At 41.4% G+C, this 25656-nt stretch overlaps 1 protein-coding gene across 1 annotated transcript in view; it reads left to right on the top strand.

Annotated features, from left to right (window-relative positions):
* Window positions 1–1137: 1137 nt before the first annotated feature.
* Window positions 1138–25656, top strand: part of LOC141271934 (uncharacterized) — an 81599-nt gene continuing 57080 nt past the window's right edge. The window contains exons 1-13 of the mRNA XM_073682184.1: window positions 1138–1287; window positions 1417–1596; window positions 1680–1803; window positions 1887–1984; window positions 2183–2270; window positions 6963–7087; window positions 9070–9189; window positions 9319–9498; window positions 9582–9705; window positions 9789–9886; window positions 10063–10153; window positions 19801–21245; window position 21354. Coding sequence (XP_073538285.1) covers window positions 1231–1287; window positions 1417–1596; window positions 1680–1803; window positions 1887–1984; window positions 2183–2270; window positions 6963–7087; window positions 9070–9189; window positions 9319–9498; window positions 9582–9705; window positions 9789–9886; window positions 10063–10153; window positions 19801–21245; window position 21354 — 2731 coding nt within the window. The 5' untranslated portion in view covers window positions 1138–1230. The remainder of the gene's footprint in view (window positions 1288–1416; window positions 1597–1679; window positions 1804–1886; window positions 1985–2182; window positions 2271–6962; window positions 7088–9069; window positions 9190–9318; window positions 9499–9581; window positions 9706–9788; window positions 9887–10062; window positions 10154–19800; window positions 21246–21353; window positions 21355–25656) is intronic.

Raw genomic sequence — 25656 nt, forward strand, 5'->3', positions numbered from 1 at the left:
CAGCCATGCAACACACCCCCTGGCTCTCCACTGTTTCCTATGGCGAGGCAACACTGCTGGGGCTGCAATCGCTGTCCTTAAACTGCCAAGCATCTCTTTGATTGCCCCATACTAACTCTCCACTGTTCTGCTTATGCTGCAGCCATATATTAAACTCTCTGCCTATGCATACAAACAAACTTCTATCCATACATATAGTGAGTTCAGTAATGGCTTGGGACAAATTGAAGTTAAGAGAAGATGCACATCAATTGTCTTAATGTGTCTGGTGAGCTATGCCAGTCACACATCTCTTGGCTGCACATTGTATTTTATAGTGCTAGACAGTACTGCTGATGCTGGGAAATTCACCCCCAATAAACAGTTCTCAAAGAAGGGCTACGTTTTGAAAAGGCTTTGTAACAACAAGCCATAACTTTTTCATATTTGAAACAAGACTCCTGGTAATCCCACCCAAAAAAAGGAATCATTTTTGGAAGCCTTGATAAAAAGCCCCTGTAATTGCCTATTCTTTTTTTGATTAGCAAACCAGTTACGAACCCCAAAAAAGGGATGATTTTTTGAGACACCATTCACATTCAAAACAGTAGACCTTTTTTGTCTCCCTAATTATAGGGATAACTTTTTCATAAGATGTCCAAAAATAATAAATTCTTTATTTAGCAAAGTGCAAAGCTCTTTATACTTCTCAAATGGGGATATTTGTTGCTCCCAACAAAATGCAATGGCTTCTTCTGCCCGTCTATATACAACAGCAATGCACGCATCTGTCCAAAAAATAGATATTTTTTAACTTTTTATATAATTTAGGTAACTTAAAAAGTCTGATACTGCAGTATGTTGTTAAATATGCTGTTGGTTACCTCTGGTCACCACTAGTCAGATGGTTTAAGTAATAAGGACATTAATAAGCCTTTGTTTGCATCATAGAGCTCAACATGTGTTCAATTGACTACAAGGGAAATCTCTGGGTTGTACACATTTTCCAGGCAATTTGAGACTTTTTAATTATGCGATATGCGTGAATGTATTCAACGCAAATCAATTTTTTTGTGTACATTCGTGGAAGCCGCTGAATGCGAATTTCTACATGGGGTCCTTTATGATTTTACATTGGCTCATCTTCTTCCCGTTCAGGTACCTACAATATGAAATATTCTTAGTAGAGATCTTCTGCACAAGAGAATCTTCCTGATTGACCCATCATGGATAAATAGGAACAGGGACAAGATGGTGGAGAGGATATTACACCTCACCATAGAGGTTCTTTTCCGGGTTACTGGAGAGGTGAGAGATTCTGATGACGTCACATTACATCATTCTTATATATGGGAATAACAGATGGACAGAACTGGAGAGGTGAGGACTCTGGAAATGTCTGTAGTGAGATTTATTAATGTGTCTCTCCATAATCAGGATTACACAGTAGTGAAGAAGACCTCTAGTGAGCGCTGTCAGGCCCCTGTGTCTGAGGGATGGGGAAGACACCTGAGCCCAATCACGGGGCCTCCACCTCACCCCCTGATACATGGGGACGTCAATGACCAGAAGATCCTAGAACTCACCTACGAGATGATTGAGCTGCTGACTGGAGAGGTGACACTGCTGGGAATGCTGGGACATTATACAGTAACACTATTGAGGAATCAGGGTGATGACTGTATCATTGTATATGTCAGGTTCCTATAAGGTGTCAGTCTGTCGCCATCTATTTCTCCATGGAGGAGTGGGAGTATTTAGAAGGACACAAAGATCTGTACAAGGACGTCATGATGGGGGTTCCTCAGCCCCTCACATCACCAGGTAATAGACAGGACTAAATACACACGGCCTATAATTATCTGTATGTAAAGAATGAATTCAGTCTCTGTATGTGTTTCTTCCAGTTCTATCCAGTAAGAGGACAACACCAGAGAGATGTCCCCATCCTCTTCTCACACAGGACTGTAAACAAGAAGATCTCAATGTTTCTCAGGATCATCAGGTAGATGAAGAGAAGATGTCATGAGATCTCCTCTATGATGTGTAGACGGCTGTGAAGGTCTTGTATTCAGTCTTGTTTTATCCACCAGTATTATATGTTTTATACTTGTGTAATGAGAACGGTGGAGATGGCAGGATTAGAGCTGATCATAGATGTGACTTCTCAATCTGTCTGTGACTTTTACAATATTTGTTTCAGGGTAAAGATATGAACCAAATAAATACAGAGACATATGTGTGGGATGATGAGTGGTTGAAAGTAGAGATTATTACAGATGATGATTCAGGTGAGTAGGAACTACTAAATGTGGAGAAGTCACAGATTCTACTTCCAGATAGAAGCTATTTTGTCTAGATAGGGTGTCTGAATCCCAGCTATCTCATTCTGAAATTGGGGAGGGATTTTATCTGGGAGAGTTCTGCTAAAGCCATTTCATCAGGTGAATGTACATGAACTGCCTTAAAACTGAGAAAAAGGATAACGCATGTCCAAGCTTTCTGGCTTTCTACTAGTATAAACAATGTGTAGACTAACTTAGTATTACAGATCGGGGTACAAGGACCCATCCTCCGTAGCTGATATAGCTTATAAGGTTGGTAAATTTTGTATGCATTTTCAAATATAAAAAGCTCTAGAGGCTCAAGTCAATCAGTGCAATTCTGGATATTCTCAAAATTGACCTCATTTTAAGTTTAAAGTAACAATCCTACTTCAACTTCTCTGAGAAGTAAATTCACAGTACTAAAGGCTCCCATACACATTAGATAGCTACCAGCCAAATGACCTTTCAGCTGACAGTTACCTCTCCTGACTTCTCCATACACCGGACCACACAGCTTGGGCAAGTGGACCTTTGTTCTCCATGGGAGGGCTGTTGCCAAACTCCTTTGGTAGCGGTGTATTTCCTTAAAAATAAAAGGATCAGCCGTTGGAAATCTTGTCATACGGCAGAAACACTCACTACATGTGCTACTTCACAAAAATAAGTAGGTTTGAGCCCCTGTTGTTTAGTCAACTTTATGAAGGTCAGCACCAGAAAGAGAAGAAAAGGGAAAGCAGGCGATTAGTCATTGGATATAATTGCATAACTCTCAACCATCCTGGGAGGTCAGGGCAATATCCAAATATTCACTCACTGTTCAAAGTCTTTCTCCTGCCATCTTCACTGCTCCATAGCTCCTCATCCTTACCTGATTATAGCATGGTGGGGGGCAGCATTTTTCTGCTCTTTACACACAGTTAATTAAATAAGTCATTATTCTCTTTTTTACCTGGGATTCAAACACCAAAACGGTATCATTGCAGTAAGCAGTAAAAACTACAGGCCACAGTCTGCTGTCATGGCTTGGGATTCAATCCGGTCACCTGTTGCTGCATGGTCAGTTTTTCTGTCTGCTTAGCTATTGGTTTCTATTGTCTTTGTTTTCCCTTCTTGATTTGCTCCTCTCAAGGTGTTTCTCATTTTCCCATTTTGTTTGCACTATCACATTACTGGTGAGGTTTTATATGTTCCCCCTTGCTGGCTATACCTCTTGATAGTTGTGTGTTCAAGAGTTACAGCTCTTCAGCTAAAGGGTTTACCATGTTTGGTAAACTCCAGTTGTATTCCTGCAGTGAGTTTGTTTGCTTTCCTTGCCAGCACCTTTTACTTTTACCACTGTTAGGTTTCTGGGATGTTTCTTGTTCCTTTTAATTTGGTACCCCTTAGTTTTTCCTGTCAACCGAATATGAACGTGTTTTAGTTTCTCACCCTGGGTTTTCGTATTTTACTCCACACTTTACTCTTCTCTTATTTTCAGAGTGTTGAGGCCTCCACTCTGGTTCCTCAGGAGGCACAAGAAACTCGACGGCCTTTTAGGGATTTAAGTTATGTTTTCTGTTGTGTGGCTAGTGCCTTTCTAGTCTGTACAGGATCCAGTTGGGTGCAGGTGCGGAGTCTCCCTTTGGTTGAACTTCTTTTTCTGTTACCTGTGTGTGAGTGTGTACACAATCATAACACCTGCGCTGTCAGGTATTGGAGAATTTTCTCTTCTTGAATGTGCATTGTACTGTCCTAAATTACAAGCAAGTTGCACTGCTATATAGGGTTACAACTGTAAATACTAGGGCATTTCTATAAGCCTGTGTTTTAGGAATGAATAAAAGCCAGATTACAAATGATAATAAATTGTGCAGTTTTGGTGCTTTTTTCCATTTATAGGCCTCTATTTATATATATAATTTTTTCCATGATTTTTTTCAGGCCCCACATAGACCACATATCCTCTATAGGCTTCTATGTGGAGCCTAAAAAATTGGAAAACTGTGTATATATATATATATATGTATATATATATACATACAGTACAGACCAAAAGTTTGGACACACCTTCTCATTTAAAGATTTTTCTGTATTTTCATGACTTTGAAAATTGTACATTCACATTGAAGGCATCAAAACTATGAATTAACACATGTGGAATTATATACTTAACAAAAAAGTGTGAAACAACTGAAAATATGTCTTATATTCTAGGTTCTTCAAAGTAGCCACCTTTTGCTTTGATGACTGCTTTGCACACTCTTGGCATTCTCTTGATGAGCTTCAAGAGGTAGTCACTGGAAATGGTTTTCACTTCACAGGTGTGCCCTGTCAGGTTTAATAAGTGGGATTTCTTGCCTTATAAATGGGGTTGGGACCATCAGTTTTGTTGTGCAGAAGTCAGGTGGATACACAGCTGATAGTCCTACTGAATAGACTGTTAGAACTTGCATTATGGCAAGAAAAATGCAGCTAAGTAAAGAAAAACGAGTGGCCATCATTACTTTACAAAATGAAGGTCAGTCAGTCCGAAAAATTGGGCAAACTTTGAAAGTGTCCCCAAGTGCAGTTGCAAAAACCATCAAGCGCTACAAAGAAACTGGCTCACATGAGGACCGCCCCAGGAAAGGAAGACCAAGAGTCACCTCTGCTTCTGAGGATAAGTTTATCCGAGTCACCAGCCTCAGAAATCGCAGGTTAACAGCAGCTCAGATTAGAGACCAGGTCAATGCCACACAGAGTTCTAGCAGCAGACACATCTCTTCAACAACTGTTAAGAGGAGACTTTGTGAAGCAGGCCTTATTCAAAATTGAAGGCATACTGAACCAGCATGGCTACCACAGCATCTTGCAGCGACATGCTATTCCATCCGGTTTGCGTTTAGTTGGACCATCATTTATTTTTCCACAGGACAGTGACCCCAAACACACCTCCAGGCTGTGTAAGGGCTATTTGACCAAGGAGGAGAGTGAAGGGGTGCTACGCCAGATGACCTGGCCTCCACAGTCACCAGACCTGAACCCAATCGAGATGGTTTGGGGTGAGCTGGACCGCAGAGTGAAGTCAAAAGGACCAACAAGTGCTAAGCATCTCTGGGAACTCCTTCAAGATTGTTGGAAGACCATTTCCGGTGACTACCTCTTGAAGCTCATCAAGAGAATGCCAAGAGTGTGCATAGTAGTCATCAAAGCAAAAGGTGGCTACTTTGAAGAACCTAGAATATAAGACATATTTTCAGTTGTTTCACACTTTTTTGTTAAGTATATAATGGGAACTTTTTATCACCATTACAATGGAGTGGTAGTGCACATGCTTTGCTTTGATTTTTTTTTTTCTTTTTTTAAATTCAAACACCAAAAAAATGGTCCAAAACTAAATTTCTATTTTAATCCCAAATGTCCATCTATTTAATGTTATTGTGTAATCTCTTTTCTAATATACATTAAAGAGTCCCTATCGTTCCCTCACTATGCTATTAAATTCCTTTATTTTTTCTTTTAAAACTACTTCCTGTTAGATGATGCTTTGTTTAAGAATCTCAGTGCATGCTGGGATAGTTAAATGAGTAGTCATCAAGGGTTAGAGGCTGCGGTCACTGATGCAGCTTATGCCCCCTCCATGAAAAAAAGTGTCTTCTGTGATGTCAGTTTCAGGGGCTGGGCTAGTCCCTGCTCTACTCGGCATGCGACGATTGTGAATTCCGACCTATGCCCAGTTGATTTTTGTTACTGTGCAATATGTACAGTGACCGTGCACTCCCTAGCTGGCTCTGATCACAAGTAATGAGTGAGCAAGACAGTGCGCTGTCAGAGTGCGCTGTAAGAAGACTACCCAGCGTGCAGAAAAGGCAGAGACCAAGGGCGCCCCCACAATGGAAGTCACTTGCGGAGATGGAGTTGGTCTCTGCTCTTTCTTTCTCTCCTTACAATGCGCACTGATCTTGCACACTCTTGTCGGCTCATCACTTATCACAACAGCTGGAAAGAGAATGCATTGTCACTGTTCACCAAGGCTAGTGCACAGTGATCAGATCCTACTGAGCAACTGTCGGAATTGACGGCCATCGCACGCTCAGTAGAACAGGAACTAGCCCAGCCCCAGAAACAGATGTCACTGATGACGTTTTGTTTCAGAGCGGGGGCAAATTCTTTGGCAGTGACCACAGCCTATATCCCCTGATGATGACTCATATATCCCAACATGCGCTGGGATTCTCAAATGAGGCATCATCACACTGGAAGTTGTAAAAAATTAAGCAGTAAGACTAGAGAGGGAATGATAGGCACTTTTCTATTAAAGTATATTATAAAAAAGATTATATTATGATATTAGATAGAGATGTAGGATTAAAATTAATTTTTGTTTCGGACCACTGCTTTAAAAGAATAAGGGAAGATTCCCTAGAATTATTAAGGAGTATTGAAGCATCAGTTCTGGCACGGTAAAGGTAAGAAAATTCCATTGTAATGACCCTTTGTCAATCATTCGACCTGCTGCTCCACTTTGTAACAAGGATAAAAGTGCCTTGTTGAGGATAAGAATTTCTCATTCTGCTGATCAACCCGGTTCCCAACAATTGGACTTCCACTGATCAGTAAGTTTTTACCTATCCTTTGGATAGGTGATAAATTGTTTTAACTGGACAACCCTTTTAATTCGGGTTATATTTTTGGCAGATGACTGTTCCAGGAGATTACAACAACATTGGATATCTTCAGATTTCAAAGCAGAAGATGACGGCATAGCACAACATACATATGAAGAGCAAAGCAAAGATCTATCATCTGAACATTTTAAACAGGTCCTATCAAAGATTGTTAAGCAAACTAAAAATCACAAAAGGGGTGATAAAACGCAAACAACCCACCCGCTAAAGAAGTTATGGTTATATTCAGAATGCAGGAAATTTTTTAGCCAGAAATCAGATCTTGTTAAAAATCAGGGAACTCACGCAGGGGAGAAGCCATATTCATGTCCAGAATGTGGGAAATGTTTTCAGAACAAATTATGTTTTATAAGACATCAGAGAATTCACACAGAAAAAAAGGGCATTTTCATGTTCAGAATGTGGAAATATTTTTAGCTACAAATCCAAACTCATTACATACCAGTGAATTTACAAAGGCGAAAAGCCTTTTTTTCACATTCAGAAGGTGGGAAATGTTTTAATATTAAATCCTCTCGTTATGCATCAGAGAATTGGAGGAGAACAAGCCAATTACCTCATTTTAGAAAGTGGAAACTCTTTTGAATAGAAATGAATACTTTTTATACTTCAGAGAAGTCACACAAGGGAGAAGCCATATTCATGTTCAGAATGTGAGAAACGTTTCAGCAATAAGACTACAAATTCATACAGGAGAAAAGCCATTTTCATGTTCACAATGTAAAAATAGTTTTAACCCCTTAGTGACCTTTTTTTTTTTTTTTTTTTATTCGATCAGTGTCACCTTATGTAGTAACAACTCAGGAATACTTCACCATTTCCCATTGATTTTGAGATTGTTTTTTCGTGACACATTATACCTTACCGCACACCTCAAAGTATTCAAAACTGCTTTAATTTTCATGCTGAGGATGTGGGAAATATTTTACTCAGAAAGCAAATCTTGTCAATCATAAAAAAAGAGTGAAAATGTAACGGTTTCTTCTGTTTGCATCGCCTGTCAATATACAACAGCAATGCATGCATCTGCCCCTAAAATGTACAATTTGACTGTTTATACAATTTAGGTAGCCTAAAAAGAGGTTACTGCAGTATGCTGTTGGTTACCTCTGGGTACCATACGTTTTCCCCTAGCCAGATGGTTGAAGTTATTTCGGCATTACAAAGGCTGTGTTTGCATTATAGAGCTCAAGACATGTTCAATTGACTCTAGGGGAACTCATAATGTACTACAAATATTTTCCATGCAATTTGAGACTTTTTAACTATGCGATTTATGTGAACTTATTCATTACAAATCCAAATTTTGAGTTTATAGGGGTATTCCCTTCTCCAAGATCCTATCCCAATATATAGTAAATGTGATAATATAAGTAAATACCTCCAATTAGAAATGTAGAATAGTTCTTCTGATTTCCTATGTCACCTTCCCCATTTAGGGCATTGCAGTAGCTTAGGTATCCATGGTTATGGCCACTGATACAATAACAGTTAGTTCGTTGTTAGTGGTCGTAACCATGGATACCTAAGCTACTGCAATGCCCTAAATGTGGAATGTGACATAGTGAATCAGAAAAACTTATACTACATATCTAATTGGAGTTATTTGCTAATATTATTATTACACCTACTACATATTGGGATAGGATCTTGGAGATGGGAATACCCAAAGCCGGCAAATTCAAATTTCTTACTATCAGCTCATTTCAGTAAAACAGTTTCCACTTGGAAATCATTTTCAAGAATCACACATGGAATATTCCTAACTACTAGTAGTAAAGATCTACAAATTATATTTCCTCATAGGTTTCCCCTTATTATCTCAAGTAATTTTTTATGATGCTACATCGTCATCTTCTCCCATTCAGGCCCCTACAATATCGCATCCTCTCAGTGGAGATCTTCTATATAAGAGAATTTTCTTGATTGACTCGTCAAGGATGAATAGTGACAAAATGGTGGAGAGGATATTACACCTCACTGTAGAAATCCTATTCCGGCTTGAATGTATTCAATGCAAATCAATTTTTTTGTGTAAATTCGTTGAAGCCGCTGAATTTGAATTTCTACATGGGGTCCTTTATGATTTTACATTGGCTCATCTTCTTCCCATTCAGGTACCTACAATATCAAATATTCTCCTGATTGATCCAACATGGATGGATAGGAAAAGGGACAAGGTTGCGGAGAGGATATTTCACCTCACCCTAGAGATCCTCTTCCGGCTTACTGGAGAGGTGAGAGATTCTGATGACGTCACATTACATCATTCTTATCTATGGGAATAACAGATGGACAGAACTGGAGAGGTGAGGACTCTGGAAATGTCTGTAGTGAGATTTATTAATGTGTCTCTCCATAACCAGGATTACACAGTAGTGAAGAAGACCTCTAGTGAGTGCTGTCATGCCCCTGTGTCTGACGGATGGGAAAGAACCCTGAGCCCAATCAAGGGGCCTCCACCTCACCCCCTGATACATGAGGACATCAATGACCAGAAGATCCTAGAACTCACCTACAAGATGATTGAGCTTCTGACTGGAGAGGTGACACTGCTGGGAATGCTGGGACATTATACAGTAACGCTATGAAGGGATCGGGGGGATGACTGTTTTATTGTATGTGTCAGGTTCCTATAAGGTGTCAGGATGTCACAGTCTATTTCTCCGTGGAGGAGTGGGAATATTTAGAAGGACACAAAGATCTGTACAAGGACATCATGATGGAGGTTCCTCAGCCCCTCACATCACCAGGTAATAGGCAGTACTAAATACATACGGCGTATAATTATCTATATGTAAAGAATGAATTCAGTCCCTGTATGTGTTTCCTCCAGTTCTATCCAGTAAGAGGACAACACCAGAGAGATGTCCCCGTCCTCTTCTTCCACAGGACTGTAAACAAGAAAATCCCAATGTTCCTCAGGATCATCAGGTAGATGGAGAAAAGGTGTCATGAGATCTCTCCTATGATGTGTAGAAGCTTGTGAAGGTTTTGTTTTATCCACCAGTATTATATGTTTTATACTTGTGTAATGAGAACGGTGGAGATGGCAGGATTAGAGATGATCATAGATATGACTTCTCTGTTTGTCTGTGACTTTGTTACAGGGTAAAGATCTGAACAATATTAATACCATAGAGACATATGTAAGAAGCGATGTGCAGCGTAAAGAGGAGATTCCTACCGATGATGACTTAGGTGAGTAAGAACCACTGTAGAGAAGTCACAGATTCAACTTCCACATACAAGCCATTTTGTCTTGATAGGATGTCTGAAACTCAGCTAATTCTGAAATTAGGGAGAGATTTAATCTAGGAAAGTTCTGCAAAAGCCATTTCATGAGGTGAATGAACAGGAGCAACCTTAAAAATAAGAAAAAGGATAAAGTATGTTGAAGCTTGCTGCCTTTCTACTGGTATAAATAATGTGTAGACTTTAGGAAAATATTATTATTTATTTTTAGAGAATCATTGTTTCCATGGTGCTTTACATGTGAAGAAGGGTTTACAATACAAAATACAAATATAAATTACAATGAAAAGACTAGGTATGGACTGGAACAGAGGGACTGGACTGGAACAGAGGGAAAGAGGGCCCTGCCCTTGGTACAGTCTGTAGAGTGATGGGGACGGATACAATAGGTTAGCAGTTTTTAGCAGCTCCGTTGGTGGTGAGGTGACAGGCTGTAAGCTACCTTGAAGAGATGGGTTTCAAGTTCCATCTGAAAGATCTGAATAGCAGGGGCTCGCAGCAGGACTGGTGACTGCACAGAAACACTCGCTACTGTGATAAAACAGGCAGGGAAATTTGTTACCTCCCAGAACTAAGCAGCTATGAGCACCTTGTGGTGTGGTCAGGACCAGATCGAAAAGAAAGGGGAAAGAGTCATTGGATATAACTGTATACCTCCCAGCTGTCTCGCTGTCCTTGGAGGTCAGGGCAATGTCCCGATTTTCACTTCTGTGAGATGTCTCTCTTTTACCTTCTGCTGTCTTCACTGCTCAATACTTCCTTCTTTCCTTGCTCTGGGGGTGGGTCTGGCATCTCTTCTTTCTGCAGACTTACATGCACTTAAATAAGTCATTCTTCTCTTTTCTTGAGATCTGCTCTTTTTGGGGTTTGGACACCCAAACTGTATCATTGCAGGAAGCAGAAAGAGCTGCAAGCCACAGCCTGCACTGTCAAGTATTGGAGAATTTTCTCTTCTTGAATGTGCATTGTACTGTCCTAAATTACAGGAAATTTATACTGGTGTATAAAGCTACATCTCTCTATCCCAGTGTATTTCTATATGCCTGTATTTTAGGGATGAAATAAAAGTCAGATTTTTCTTTCAAACTATAAAATTGATAAAAAATAATTAAAAACAATTGCAATAATGACATTTTAAAGCTCTTACAGCACATTTAGTATCCCTGTAATCATAACAGACCATACAGTATAGTAAACAAATTATTTATGGTGACGTGATTGCTTTTACGCCTTCAATGGACCCCATACAAAATGTAAAAAAATGTGTCATTGAGATTGTGATTACATGGTGGGTAAATGTTGAGTTTTATCTGTACGTATTCTTCAGGTATCATCACCACACTGTGCAATAAGAATCTTAACTGATTGTTGTGTTTTTGCTGCATTTATTTTTATTCCTTTTCCTTTCTTACTTGATGCATTTTTAATGCAGATTTGAAGCAACAGGGTTTTTTTTAATAGTTCGGTGCAGGCACCTGCAGAAAACGTGCAGAACACAAAACAGTATTTATGCAACATGTTAACGTGGGCTTACAAACACAAAAAGCCAGACCCTAGAGTGAAGCTATACAGTTATGGCTGCTTCAACTATAAATGAATGGACAAAAGAAAATAAATTCAATAATTCCAACCGTTCCGGATACAGTGAGAAGGTACTGGATTTGAATCTACACACCGCTTTCCCTGATGGTCTGATCTAAGTCACTCCCTGCTACTATGTCTCCTCTGGCATCTCCTCCTGCCAGGATAGACAATTTTTCTGTCCTGTAAAAGTTGGGAGGCACTGTGGCTTGCGAAATTATTCATCCCGTTGGCATTTTTCATGTTTTGCTACCTCGCAACCTGGAATTTCATTAGTTTTTTTGGAGGGTTTGCATCAGTTCATGTAGAGAACATGCCTACAACTGTGAACATTTGGTTTTCTTTTTATTGTGAAGCAAACAGCAAATAGGACAAAATAATTGAAAACTTCAGTGTCCATAACTATTCACCCCCTTAAGTCAGCACTTTGAAGAGCCTCCTTTAGCGACCATTAGAGCTGCAAAACACTTTTGATAAGTCTCTATGAGCTTTCCACAAATTGCCACTAGGATTTTTGCTCATTCCTCTAGGCAACTGCTCCAGCTCCTTCAAGTCAGATGGTTTCTTCTGGTGAACAGCAATGTTCAAGTCTGACCACAGATTCTCAATTAGATTAAAGTCTGGACTTTGACTAGGCCACTCCAAAACAGTTACACCATTCCCCTTAACCACTTAATGTACGCCGATACGCATTAAAACGGCGGTCGTTAAGGGGCCTTATTCCCTCATTGCCGTTTTAAAATGGCAATCGGGAAAAAGGCTGTAGCGACCCCCAGAGTCGGAAAATCTCCAGGGTCTCAGCTAGCGAGGGTAGCTGACCCTGGAGAACATGATCAGGTCCGGATTTTCCGGTCCCCGATCACGTGATCGCTGTTATTCAGTTATTGTCACCCCCTTCTTTGCTGTTAGGGTTGGAGGTTAGGGTTGGTGTTAGGATTGTGATTTTTTCAAAAGTAAAAAAAAAAAAATGATGACGATATGATAACTAGTGTTGAGCACAAGTTCTCGGTACTTGAGTTTGGATGCTCGGCTATACACTGAGTATCGCGGGTGCTCGAATGACATGCCATAGTCCCCACCCCAAATGTGTTGTGGCTGTTATACAGCCAAAAATAACACGTGGTGATTGCCTGCCATACACGGGCAATCCCCGGATGTTTGTTTTTTTGGGTGTCTAACAGCCGCGAAACATCAGGGGCGGGGACTCGAGCATGTTACTCGAGCACCCAATGCAAACTCGAGCGCACTTGCGCTCAACAATAATGATGACGTATTCACTACGACGACCTCTGGGTTCAAAATTCTTACTATATCCCTTGATAAAATCCTTGATGGGTGTAGTTTCCAGAATGGGGTCACTAGTGGGAAGTTTCCACTGTTTAGGCACATCAGGGGCTCTCCAAATGCGACATGGCGTCCGCTCTCGATTGCAGCCAATTTTGCAATCAAAAAATGATACGGTGCTTCTTCCCTTCCGAGCCCTGCCGTACGCCCAAACAGTGGTTTTTCTCCACATATGAGTTATTAGCGTACTCTGGAGAAATTGCTGAACAATTTTTGGGGTCCATTTTCTCCTTATACCCTTGTGAAAATAAAACATTTGGGGCTAAAAATCATTTTTGTGGGAAAAATTAGATTTTTTATTTTCACGGCTTCTTTATAAACTTCTCTGAACCACCTGGGGGTTCAAGTTGCTCATCTAGGTAAGTTCCTTGAGGGGTCTAGTTTCCAAAATGGGGGGGTTTTCCCTGTTCAGGTACATCAGGAGATCTCCAAATGCAACATGGTACACGCTCTAGATTCCAGCCAATTTTGCGTTCAAAAAGTCAAACAGTGCTCCTTGCCTTCCGAGCCCTGCCATGCGCCCAAACAGTGGTTTTCCCCCACATATGGGGTATCAGCATGCTCAGGAGAATTGCACAACAAATTTTGTGGTCAATTTTCTTTTGTTACCCTTGTGAAAAAAGTTAAATGTTAATTTTCTCCAATGACCCCCTATGACAGCACACCGGAGGATGTAAACCCACCCTAATAGGGACGGGGAAACACAAAAAGGTCAAATAGTCCCTCCGACATCCTCCCTCCAGTGTTTTTTCCTGCCCCTAATGTAATGAAGAGGTCATTCTATGGTGCTCTGTGGCACCGGCTTCAGGCACTGGGGAAAAGTTACTAGTTCGGGCAGCAGGAGATTATCTCTCCTCTCTAAATGCTGATCATGTCTCCCATGTGGACTCAGGACTTCCCCTCCAGTCCGTGCCTTCGGGTAAGGTCTGGAGGTTCTTCGGGCTGGAGGCCTCTCTGAACTCTCCAGCCCATCTCCACCCACCTCCTCGCGTGCCGGACCTGGGAAGCGTAGGATGCAGGGCTCTGCTACTTATGGCTTGTCCCACGCTGGAACGCATGTGATCGGTTACTGGAAGTGACGTCAGATGCAGGGCGTCTTGTGATGTTGTCACCTCCGATTTTTGCGTGCCACGCTGGAACACAACGGCGCCTCTCTTTCAGGGGGACAAGAAACCTGCACAAAGGAGCAAATCTAAGGCCTCAAGCCGCAAATGTGCAATTTATGCAAAAAAGCTGACATCCGCCCATAGGAAACCTCTATGCCAGGAGTGCACTGAGAAAATCCTCAGAGGAGCAACCTACCTAAATGGAGGAAATTAAAGGGATAGTTCGCCAGGAAATCCAGTCTTCCCTGGCCTCTTTCTCCCAGTCTACACCCACTCCCAGTGTACCTCCAGCGGCTAAAAAGAGGAATATTAGCCAGGAAGAAGAGGGAGACACGGACTCTCAGCAGGAGATGTCCATGCCGGAAGAACTTCTAGAGGAAGGTGAAGTAAGCTGAAGCCCGGAAGCTCTCCAGGATAGGAAATACTATTTCTCTTCCGAAAACATGGAAGAGCTCCTTATGACAGTGCGGAGAACCATGGAGGTAGAAGAGGAGAAGACTATCCTTACGGTACAAGAGGAGATGATCGGCGGTCTCCGGTCAAGGAGAAAATTGGTATTTCCCATACATAAAAATATCCGAGACCTAGTCTTGGAGGAATGGGATTCTCTGAAGAAGAGGCTAAGCACTCCCGCCGAACTAAGAGATAGGTTTCTGTGGACGAGGAAACTGCTTAATGCTGGTCTGAGGTACCAAAAATTGATATTCAGGTTGCACGAGTGACCAAAAGGACAACCTTATCATTTGAAGACTCCTCTCAGTTGAAGGATCCCCTGGAGTGCAAAATGGAAGGCCTTTTAAGAAAATCCTGGGAGATTTCAGCTGCACTGCTGAACAACAATGCCGTCTCCATGTGCATAGCACGATCAATGTTTTGCTGGCTTGTACAACTAGAAGATCATCTTTCTGCGTCTACTCCCAGAGAAGGCATTCTATCGTCTTTACCTCTTCTCCAGGCGGCCTCGGGATTTCTAGGAGACGCATCGGCGGAGTCGGTAAGATTGGCGGCAAGATCGTCAGTCTTATCGAATTCAGTAAGATGTGCTCTCTGGTTAAAGTCATGGGGTGGTGATGTAACTTCAAAAATTAAGTTGTGCTCTATTCCCTTTAAGGGGAAGTACATGTTCTGACTAGCTCTTGACGATTTACTAGAGAAGGCTTCAGACAAGAAGAAGCCCCTGCTGGAGCCCAGAGACTCTAGGAAGAGATCCTTTCAGCCCTCTCAAGATCAGCCTCCTCAATACAGACGAAAAGAAAAGTTGGGCTGATGGAGCGATCCAAAAGACGGATGGAGCAGAAATTATTTCTCTTCTAAGCCCAACGTCAGAATAAACCATGATGCCAAAATAAAACTAGGGGGTCATATCTCAGCATTCCTTCCCCGATGGCGCAAGTTATGTACAAACTCATGGACCTTAAAAACAGTCCTAGAAGGAGTAAAAATAGAGTTTGCCTCCTATTCCCCACAGAGAGTGAAAGTAACCCAACTCTCCTCTCCAAAACTTCAAGACACTCTAATATTTGGTCTGGAAAACCTACTGTCCTCAGAGGTAATCTCCCTAGTTCTGGAAAGGGAGAAAAATGGGACACTACTCCCGACTCTTTTTGATAAAGAGACCAAGTGGGTCCCAACGAATTATAATAAATTTGAAATCCTTGAACCAGTACATTATATACAGAAGGTTCAAGATGCAGTCCATCAGATCAACAGTTCCCCTGATAGGACAAGACTTTGCCATGGCTATGATCGACCTACAAGACGCGTACTATCCCGTCCCTATTCACTCAACTTATCGGAAGTTCCTAAGGTTTGCGGTGGTCCAGGGAAGACAGATAATACACTATCATTTCAATGTCCTCCCGTTCGGGATAACATCGACGCCACAAATCTTCACGAAGATTATGGCAGAGGTCATGGCTTACATCAAAGGTCAGAATATTTGTATAATACCATATCTTGACGACTTCTTGCTCGTGGCCCCCTCGATACTGTTACTCCCGGAACATTTACAGATAGCAACCCAGATTCTAACATCTCTGGGATGGCTAGTGAACCACCAAAAGTCCGACATGATTCCATCCACGGCAAAGACATACCTAGTTGTTCTACTTGATTCTCACACTCAAACATCCTATTTACCCAAGCAAAAGCAGATTCAGTTAAGAACAATAGTAGGCGTCTTACGGAGCAAAAGATCTATGTCGGTAAGGTTCGCTATGTCAGTCCTCTGCTCCATGACATCTTGCATCCAGACTGTAGCTTGGGCCCAAATGCACACCAGAACCCTCCAGACCCATATTCTTGCAAATTGGGACGGATTGCCAGGTTCCCTGGACAAGAAAATTCTAATACCTGCCCTGGTAAAAGCATGTCTGTCCTGGTGGCTCAGCCTAAGGAACCTAAACAGTGGAGTCACCTGGATCCAGGACCCTCTGGTGACCATAAACGTAGATGCCAGCAAAAGAGGATGGGGAGCCATCGTCTCCCAAAACTCCTTCCAGGGACTTTGGTCAAGAAAGATCAGCCAGCAATCCTCCAATTCCAGGGAGCTGAAAGCAGTGGATGAAGTACTCAGAGTAGCAATAGCTCTGATCCACAATGCCCACTTAAAAATCTACTCAAACAACGTGACTATGGTCGCACACCTATGTCACCATGGAAGCACGAGAAACGAAGGTCTGAAAACAATCCCTGCAACAATATTCTCCTGAGCCGAAAAGCATCTTCTTTCCCTATCCACTTTCCATATAAAAGGATCTGTCAACATCCAGGCCGATTTCCTAAGCAGGAGAGATATTCACCCGGGAGAATGGAGCCTAAATCCAGAAGTCTTCATGATACTGACCAGTAAGTGGGGTTGCCCAGAGGTAGATCTTTTCGCAGGACGTCAGAATGCAAAAGTAGCCCAGTACTTTTCCTTAAACCCGGACGATACCTGTCTAGGCGTGGACGCGTTTGCCCATCAATGGAAATTCAAACTGGCGTATGCCTTCCCTCCGGTTCCAATCCTACCAAGAACACTGCAGAAAATAACAGAGAGGGCCAGAGTAATCCTAATATAACCATTCTGTCCAAAAAGAAGCTTGTTTGGTACCCTAATCAACTTGAAGTATAGACGGTCCCCTGTTCCTTCCACCAATCAGAGACCTCCTTCACCATGGGGCCAATTTACCACCCAGGCCTCAAGAATCTACACCTGGCTGCCTGGCTTTTGAATTATCAATTTTAAAATCCAGGGGCCTCTCGGACTGAGTCATTAAAACCCTTCAGAAAAGCAGAAAGCCGATAACAAACGCCATATATCACAATATATGGAAGACTTTCGTATCATGGTGTGCACCTGAACGTCCAGATCTTTGGCAACCAAACATCTCCCAAATCCTGTATTTCCTTTAGGATGGCTGGGAAAAAGGTCTCAAACCCAGTACCCTCAAGGTCCAGGTAGCAGCATTAAGTTCTTACTTTGACCAGAGCCTGGCTGAGCATCGTTGGGGGGAAAAGATTTATTACCGCAACCTCCCGCCTTTGTCCTAGCATAATCAATCTAATCCCCTCTTGGGACGTTGATATCGTCCTTAAGGTCCTGACACTTCCACCATTTGAGCAGGTTATCTCAATTAACAAGCCATACTTGAGAATCCTGGAAGACTGGCTTATTTTTCGTGTCGACCCATCATTTCTACCTAAGGTTGTCTCAGAGTTCCACAGATTTCAAGAGATAATTCTTCCCTCCTTCTGCCAAAATCCAGCAAACAAGAGGGAAGAAGAATTCCACACTCTAGACGTAAAAAAGTGGTTCTTCATTACCTCCAAGAGACATAGACGTGGATGAAGGATCAAAATCTGTCTATCCAATTTCATGGCCAAACTAAGGGGAAGAAGACTTCCAAGGCTACGATTGCCAACTGGACCAAAAGAGCAATTACTGAAGCATACCAGATCCAAAACCTCTCACCCCCAGAAAAACTCACGGCTCACTCCACTAGAGCGTTATCAGTGTCCTAGGCTGAGAAAGCCAGCTCTTCCATCGAGCAGATCTGCAGAGCTGCTACATGTTTCTCAGTCCATACCTTCTCCAAACATTTCAAACTTAACTTAGCGTCTGTTAGAGATATGTCTTTTGGGAGAAAAGTTCTCCAGGCTATTGTCCCTCCCTAGACATTACTCTTTGGTATTCCTCCGGTGTGCTGTCATGGGGGGTTATTGGAGAAAATAGAATTAGACTTACTAGTAATTCGGTTTCTAATAACCCAACACGACAGCACAGGTAATTCCTTCCCTTTGCTCAATTATTATGTTTCGAATCAAGTGATAATAAATATAATTTGAAGCATTCGTACTCTTGTGGTCCTTTGTAATAACACTGGAGGGAGCATGTTGGAGGGACTATTTTACCTCTTTGTTCTTCCTGTCCCTATTAGGGTAGGGTTACATCCTCTGGTGTGCTGTCTTGGTGGGTTATTAGAAACCGAATTACCGGTAAGTCTAATTCTATTTTTTACTTCCACATTGCTTCAGTTCCTGTGAAGCACGTGAAGGGTAAATAAACTTCTTGAATGTGGTTTTGAGCACCTTGAAAGGTGCAGTTTTTAGAATGGTGTCATTTTTGGGTATTTTCTGTCATATAGACTGCTCAAAGTCACTTCAAATGTGATATGGTACCTAAAGAAATGATTTTATAAATTTTGTGGGAAAAATGAGAAATCGCTAGTCAATTTTTAACCCTTATAACTTCCGAACAAATTTTTTTTTCTGACTGTGCTGATATAAAGTAGATATGTGGAAAATGTTATTTGTTAACTTTTTTGTGTGATTTATCTCTCTGATTTAAGGGCATAAGAGTTCAAAGTTTCAAAATTTTTAACATTTTCGCCAAATTTCCATTTTTTTTCCACAAATAAACGCAAGTCATATCGAAGAAATTTTACCAGTATCATGATGTACATATTACGAAAAAACATTCTCAGAATCAGTGGGATCCGTTGAAGCGTTCCAGAGTTATTAGCTCATAAAGTGACAGTGGTCAGAATTGTAAAATTTGGCTTGGTCATTAAGGTCAAAATTGGCTCTGTCACTAAGGGGTTAAACTACTCTAGTGTTGCTTTAGCAGTATACCCTGGGTCATTGTCTTGTTGGAAGATGGAAGGTTCCTTGTCTCAAATCATTCGCATACTGAAACCGGTTATGCTTAAGAATATCTCTTTATTTCGCACCATCCATTTTCCCTGTCCCTGCTGCCGAAAAACATCTTCACAGCATGAGCGTGAATTATGTCTCCCAGAAAATTATTGCTATTACCAATGTTTTGTTGTACACATGTTTAGTTCCTTTGTGTGTATTGGAATAATAAAAAAAAAAAAAAACAGAAGAAAGGGTTCTGAACTTCACTCTAATCTTAAAGTTTACGTTACAAGAATCGCTACTCAGTCAATTCAAATGCTTTGGAGACATTACGTTACAAAAACGCGCTGGACCTAATATGATAGTGAGTCACTTGAGGGTTTGTGAAACATCTATGTATATTAAACTTAACTCTTTTAATAAAGTTTGTCTTTTTGTCAGATTACTGTTCCAGGACATTACAAGGACATCTGATATCTTTAGATTTCAAAGCAGAAGATGATGGCGTAACACAACATACATATGAAGAGCAAAGCAAAGATTTATCGTCTGAACATTTTAAACAGGTCCTATCAAAGACTGTTAAGCAAACTAAAAATCACAAAAGCAGTGATAAAGCACAACCAGCCCACCCTGTAAAGAAACCATATTCATGTTCAGAATGCAGGAAATGTTTTAGCCAGAAATCAGATCTTGTTAAACATCAGAGAATTCACACAGGGGAAAAAACATTTTCATGTTCAGAATGTGGGAAATGTTTTAATCTTAAATCAACTCTTTTTAAACATGAAAAAATTCATCTAGTGTTGAAGCCGTTTTTGTGTTCAGAATGTGGGAAATGTTTTAGCCTGGAATCAGAACTTGTTACACATCAGGGAACTCACACAGGGGAGAAACCATATTCATGCTCAGAATGTGAGAAATCTTTTCATCACAAATCATCTTTTCTAAGACATCAGAGAAGTCACACAGAGAAACAGGAATTTTCATGTTCAGAATGTGAGTTATGTTTTAGATTCAAATACAAACTCATTATGCATCAGAGAGTTCACACAGGTGAAAAGCCATTTTCATGTTCCGAATGTGGCAAACGTTTTAGGATTAAAGCTTCTCTTGTTATGCATCAGAGAAATCACACAGGGAAAAAGCCATTTACCTGTTTAGAATGTGGAAATTCTTTTCATCAAAAATCAAAACTTGTTGTACATCAGAGAAGTCACACAGGAGAGAAGCCATATCCATGTTCAGAATGTGAGAAACGTTTCAGTAATAAGACTGGTCTTGTTCTCCATCAGAAAATTCACACAGGGGAGAAGCCATTTTTGTGCTCACAATGTGGGAATAGTTTTAAACTGAAATCAGATGTTGTTAGACATCAGAGAAGTCACACAGGGGAGAAACCATTTTCATGTTCAGAATGTGGGAAAAATTTCAGTTTTAAGGCAAATCTTGTTGCACATCAGAGAATTCACATGGGTTTCGAGTTATTTTTAATTTCAGAACAGGGGAAAGATTATAGCATTAATTCAAATATCGCGCAACAGAGAATTCAAACTAATAAGCCATTTTTATGTTCAATATGTGGGAAACATTATAGCAGTAAGGCATATCTTGTTATACATCAGCGATCTCACACAGGGGAGAAGCCCTTCTCATGTTCAGAATGTGGAAATAGTTTTAACATGAAATCAGACCTTCTTGTACATCAGAGACTTCACACAGGGGAAAAGCCATTTTCATGTTCAGAATGTGGAAAATGCTTTACAAAGAAGTCCACTCTGGTTACACATCAGAGAACTCACACAGGAGAGAAGCCATATTCATGCCCAAGATGTGAGAAATGTTTTACTCGGAAAACAAGTCTTGTCAAACATCAAAAAAAACATGCACATAACTGAAAAAAAGTATACAACAGAAACAGTCAAAATAAGGGGTCAGTATTGGGCCCGCTTCTTTTTAACATATTTATTAATGACCTTGTAGGGGGCATACAGAGTAGTATTTCAGTATTTGGAGATGACATTAAACTCGGCAGGGTAATCAATACAGAGGAGGACAATTTTATATTATAGGAGGATCTATGTAAACTAGAAGCTTGGGCTGATAAATGGCAAATGAGCTTTAATGGGGATAAATGTAAGGTAATGCACTTGGGCAGAGGAAATAAAATGTATAATTATATGCTTAACCCCTTCGCAACCTTGGGTTTTGACGTTTTTGCTTTTTCGTTTTTTGCTCCCCTTGTTCCCAGAGCCATAGCGTTTTTAATTTTTGGACAATATGGCCGTGTGAGGGCTTATTTTTTGCAGGACAAGTTGTACTTTTCAACGCCATTACTAGTTTTACCATATCGTGTACGGGAAAACGGGAAAACAATTCCAAGTGCGGTAAAATTGCAAAAAAAGTGCAATACCACAGTTGTTTTTTATTTATTTTTTTTACCACGTTCACTGAATGCTAAAACTGACCTGCCATTCTTATTCTCCAGGTCATTATGAGTTCGTAGACACCAAACATGTATAGGTTATTTTATATTTAAGTGGTGAAAAAAAATTCCAAAATTTGGTAAAAAAAAAATAGCGCCATTTTCCGAGACCTGTAGCGTCTCCATTTTTCGTGATCCTGGGCTGGGTGAGGGCTTATTTTTTGCGCGCCGGGCTGACGTTTTTATTGATAACATTTTGGGGTAGATCCGATGTTTTGATCGCCCGTTATTGCATTTTATTGCAATTTTGCGGCGACCAAAAAACGTAATTCTGGCGTTTAGAATTTTTTTCTCGTTACACCGTTTACCGATCGGATTAATTCTTTTTTTATATTGATAGATCGGGCGATTCTGAACGCGGCGATACAAAATATGTCAATGTAGGGGTTTTTTTTTTATATTTTATTTTGAATGAGGCGAAAGGAGGGTGATTTAAACTTTTATATTTTTTTTATATTTTTAAAAACATTTTTTTTTCACTTACTGCATGCTTCAATAGTCTCCATAGGAGACTAGAAGCAGCAGTTGTCTGATCGTCTCTGCTACATACAGGGGACGAGCAGATCCCCTGCATGCAGCAGAAATGGTCCTGTGCTATGAGCACCGACCACTAGGTGGCGCTCATAGCGACCAGATCATGACAACCACAGGCGTCTGCTGCAGACCCTGGGTTGTCATGCCCACCCATCGGTGACCCGCGATCACGTGACGGGGTCGCCGATGGGCGGGGCTTATGACGCGCAACCCGGAAGCGCGCATTAAATGCCGCTGTCGGAGATTGACAGCAGCATTTAACATGTTAAAAGCCGCGGGTGGATCGCGATTCCACCCGCGGCTGTTGCGGGCACATGTCAGCTGTAAGAATCAGCTCACATGTGCTCGGTTCAGTGAGGGCTCAGCGCAGCAGCCCTCACTGAACGGGGGGTACGCAAATGTGCTTACTAATACGGCAAGGGTTGGAAAGGGGTTAATTGTAAAACACTGGGCAAAACTGTCACTGAAAAAGACCTGGGTGTATTGGTGGACAACAAGCTCACGTTTGGTGGCCAGTGTCAGGCAGCTGCTGCAAAGGCAAATAAAATAATGGGATGAATTAAAAGAGGCATAGATGCTCATGAGGAGAACATAATTTTACCTCTATACAAGTCACTAGTGCGACCACACTTAGAATACTGTGTTCAGTTCTGGTCTCCGGTGTATAAGAAAGACATAGCTGAACTAGAGTGGGTGCAGAGAAGAGCGACCAAGGTTATTAGAGGACTGGGGGGGTCTGCAATACCAAGACAGGTTATTACACTTGGGGTTATTTACTTTGGAAAAACGAAGGCTTAGGGGTATACAAGTGTATGAGGGGACAGTACAAAGACCTTTCTACTGATCTTTTTACTCTGAGGCCTGAGACGGGGATAAGGGGGCATCTTCTATGTCTGAAGGAAAGAAGGTTTAATCATAATCTTAGACGCGGATTCTTTACTGTAAGAGCAGTGAGGCTATGGAACTCTCTGCCGCAGGATGTTGTAATGAGTGATTCACTTCTAAAATTTAAGAAGGGCCTGGATGCCTTTCTTTAAAAGTATAATATTACGGGCTATATATACTAGATTCCTTGATAGGGCGTTGATCCAGGGAACTAGTCTGATTGTCGTATGGAGTCAGGAATTAATTTTTTTCCCCAATGTGGAGCTTAGTGTTTGCCACATGTTTTTTTTTTTGCCTTCCTCTGGATCAACATGTTAGGCTATGGGTTGAACTAGATGGACTTAGTCTTCCTTCAACCTTAAAAACTATGTTACTATGTAAAGTCACATGTCATACATGTGAAAGAGAAAACAGTTTGGAGCAGACTTGAGCAAATTGCAGCCTACAGCTACATCTGTCCGTTTGGCTGTGTCTGTCTGGTCCGCTGACAGGGATAGTCAAAGGACTGAAAAGATCATTTCAACTGATCCATTTTTTTTTTTCAGAATCATAAATTCCATTGTGGCCCCAACCCCGACGGCATATTCTTATCAGTGGAAGTGAATACTGCTGAAGGAAGCAAGGAACTGCTTAGTCCTTGCAGTTAGCAGGGCTGCTCAAACTTCGACGGGAGCATTTATGAGGAAATCAATGAGCAAATGTTAGTGTTATAGCAGAAGATGAGGCCCCTCAAATTCAAAGACCCCATCTATGCTATACAAGTCTGAAAATTACTTTAGGTCAAAATAACACCAGCTGTGAATGTTTCTTCTTGAATCAATAATGCGTCCTTGCTAGTCATCAGAATGTATCTGATTAAATGTGTCTAATTAAATGTGTCCGAATAAATGTTTCAACACAAGCATAGACATCACAAGAATAGAAACTAATCTTTGTGTGCTAAAATTGTATAATCAAACCATATATGGTAAATCCGTTTCCTGCCTTCAGAGTGGATATAAACCCATGCTTTGTAATAAAGTTTAGAGCTTGTTTGACACACATCCTGTCCTGTGTCTCAGTCTCTCCGAGCTCGTAATCCAAAGGATAGAAGACTCAGAATGCAGTGACCACAGCTGGCGCCCGAACAGGGACCTTGAGTTAATCTACCCAGGGGTGCTCGACCGGTCCGAGACGTGGGACGAGTGAAGCTCTCTGTTGGTGATATATACAGCGCTGAGGTAAGAATAACTTATATTCTACCTAATTATATCACTGCATAGAAGAGACTCCCTCACCCCCGAGCGGTCGGCTCCCCAGGTAATTCACAGATTGTTGTCTGGCTCAGGTCCCTTTGAACCAGTAGAATTCCCTCAGATAAATTGACAGTCCTGCCTTCTATCCTTTGGAAAAACTTAAGATTGAAAGTATGGATCCGATGATTGTGTTGTGGGTGTGTCTCGGGATTGGTGTTTTTGGTCTGTTTTTCTGGTTGGCGTGTAAGTCCTGGAAGGCTAGTAGTGGAATGGTTCAGAAACCTTTGTGACCCATTGTCTAAGTGACCATTGTCTAAGTGACTGAGGAGTCTACTCTAAGTGAGGAGAACCAAAAAAAAATGGGGAACCAAAATGCCAACGAAGGCATTATAGCCAAAGACTTAGTGGTACGCAGAGAAGGGAAACAGGCACTGATTGGAATTGACAAAATATTGTGTAAAGCGGGAATGAATGAGAATGGAGAGATGAATGGAGAGAAATGGAAATCCTTATTTAACTGCTATCATGGATGGCTGAAAGTTAAGGGTCTGTTGAAGACAGTGGATGTATGGATGAATGCATGTGCTCATTTTAAAGGAAAAATTGAAGAATTAGGAGACGGACGTTACAGACTGACAAAAACCGGAATGACAGATTTTTCTCTCTGTCCGCTCCCGACGTCACCCAGCTCACCCCCACCCCAGTAACAGAATTCTCAGGAACCCAATTGTTGGGTTTGCCCCAGGTGTGGACTCCAGAACCCCTTGACAGTAGACATCTGTGTGGCATGTGGAGGACCGAGACCCCACCCAGCTAGTCTATTCCCAATGAGGACGGTAGTTGTGCCAGGAGCACCGGGAGCAGCAGCAGCGGGGGGGGGACGCAGTTGTTCCAGGTCAGGAAGCTCCACAATGTTAATGTATAGACCATGGAGTCCCTCAGAGCAGTTGGCATTGATCTCCCAGCTGCCAGATCCGTCCCAGTCCCCTATGGGTTTCGCTAGAATGATCACCACCATACAGGATACGTACCATGCCACTAGAATAGATCTGCAAGGGGTAATTAAGGGGAAATTGGCAGATGAAGCTCGGTATGACAGATTGACGGACGAAACTTATAAACAATATGACAATAGAACGGGCCCTGATGTAGCAGAGG

Source organism: Phyllobates terribilis, unplaced genomic scaffold, assembly GCF_046119375.1.
Source record: "Phyllobates terribilis strain yellow unplaced genomic scaffold, ASM4611937v1 Scaffold_5__5_contigs__length_657084704, whole genome shotgun sequence".
Taxonomy (NCBI): domain Eukaryota; kingdom Metazoa; phylum Chordata; class Amphibia; order Anura; family Dendrobatidae; genus Phyllobates; species Phyllobates terribilis.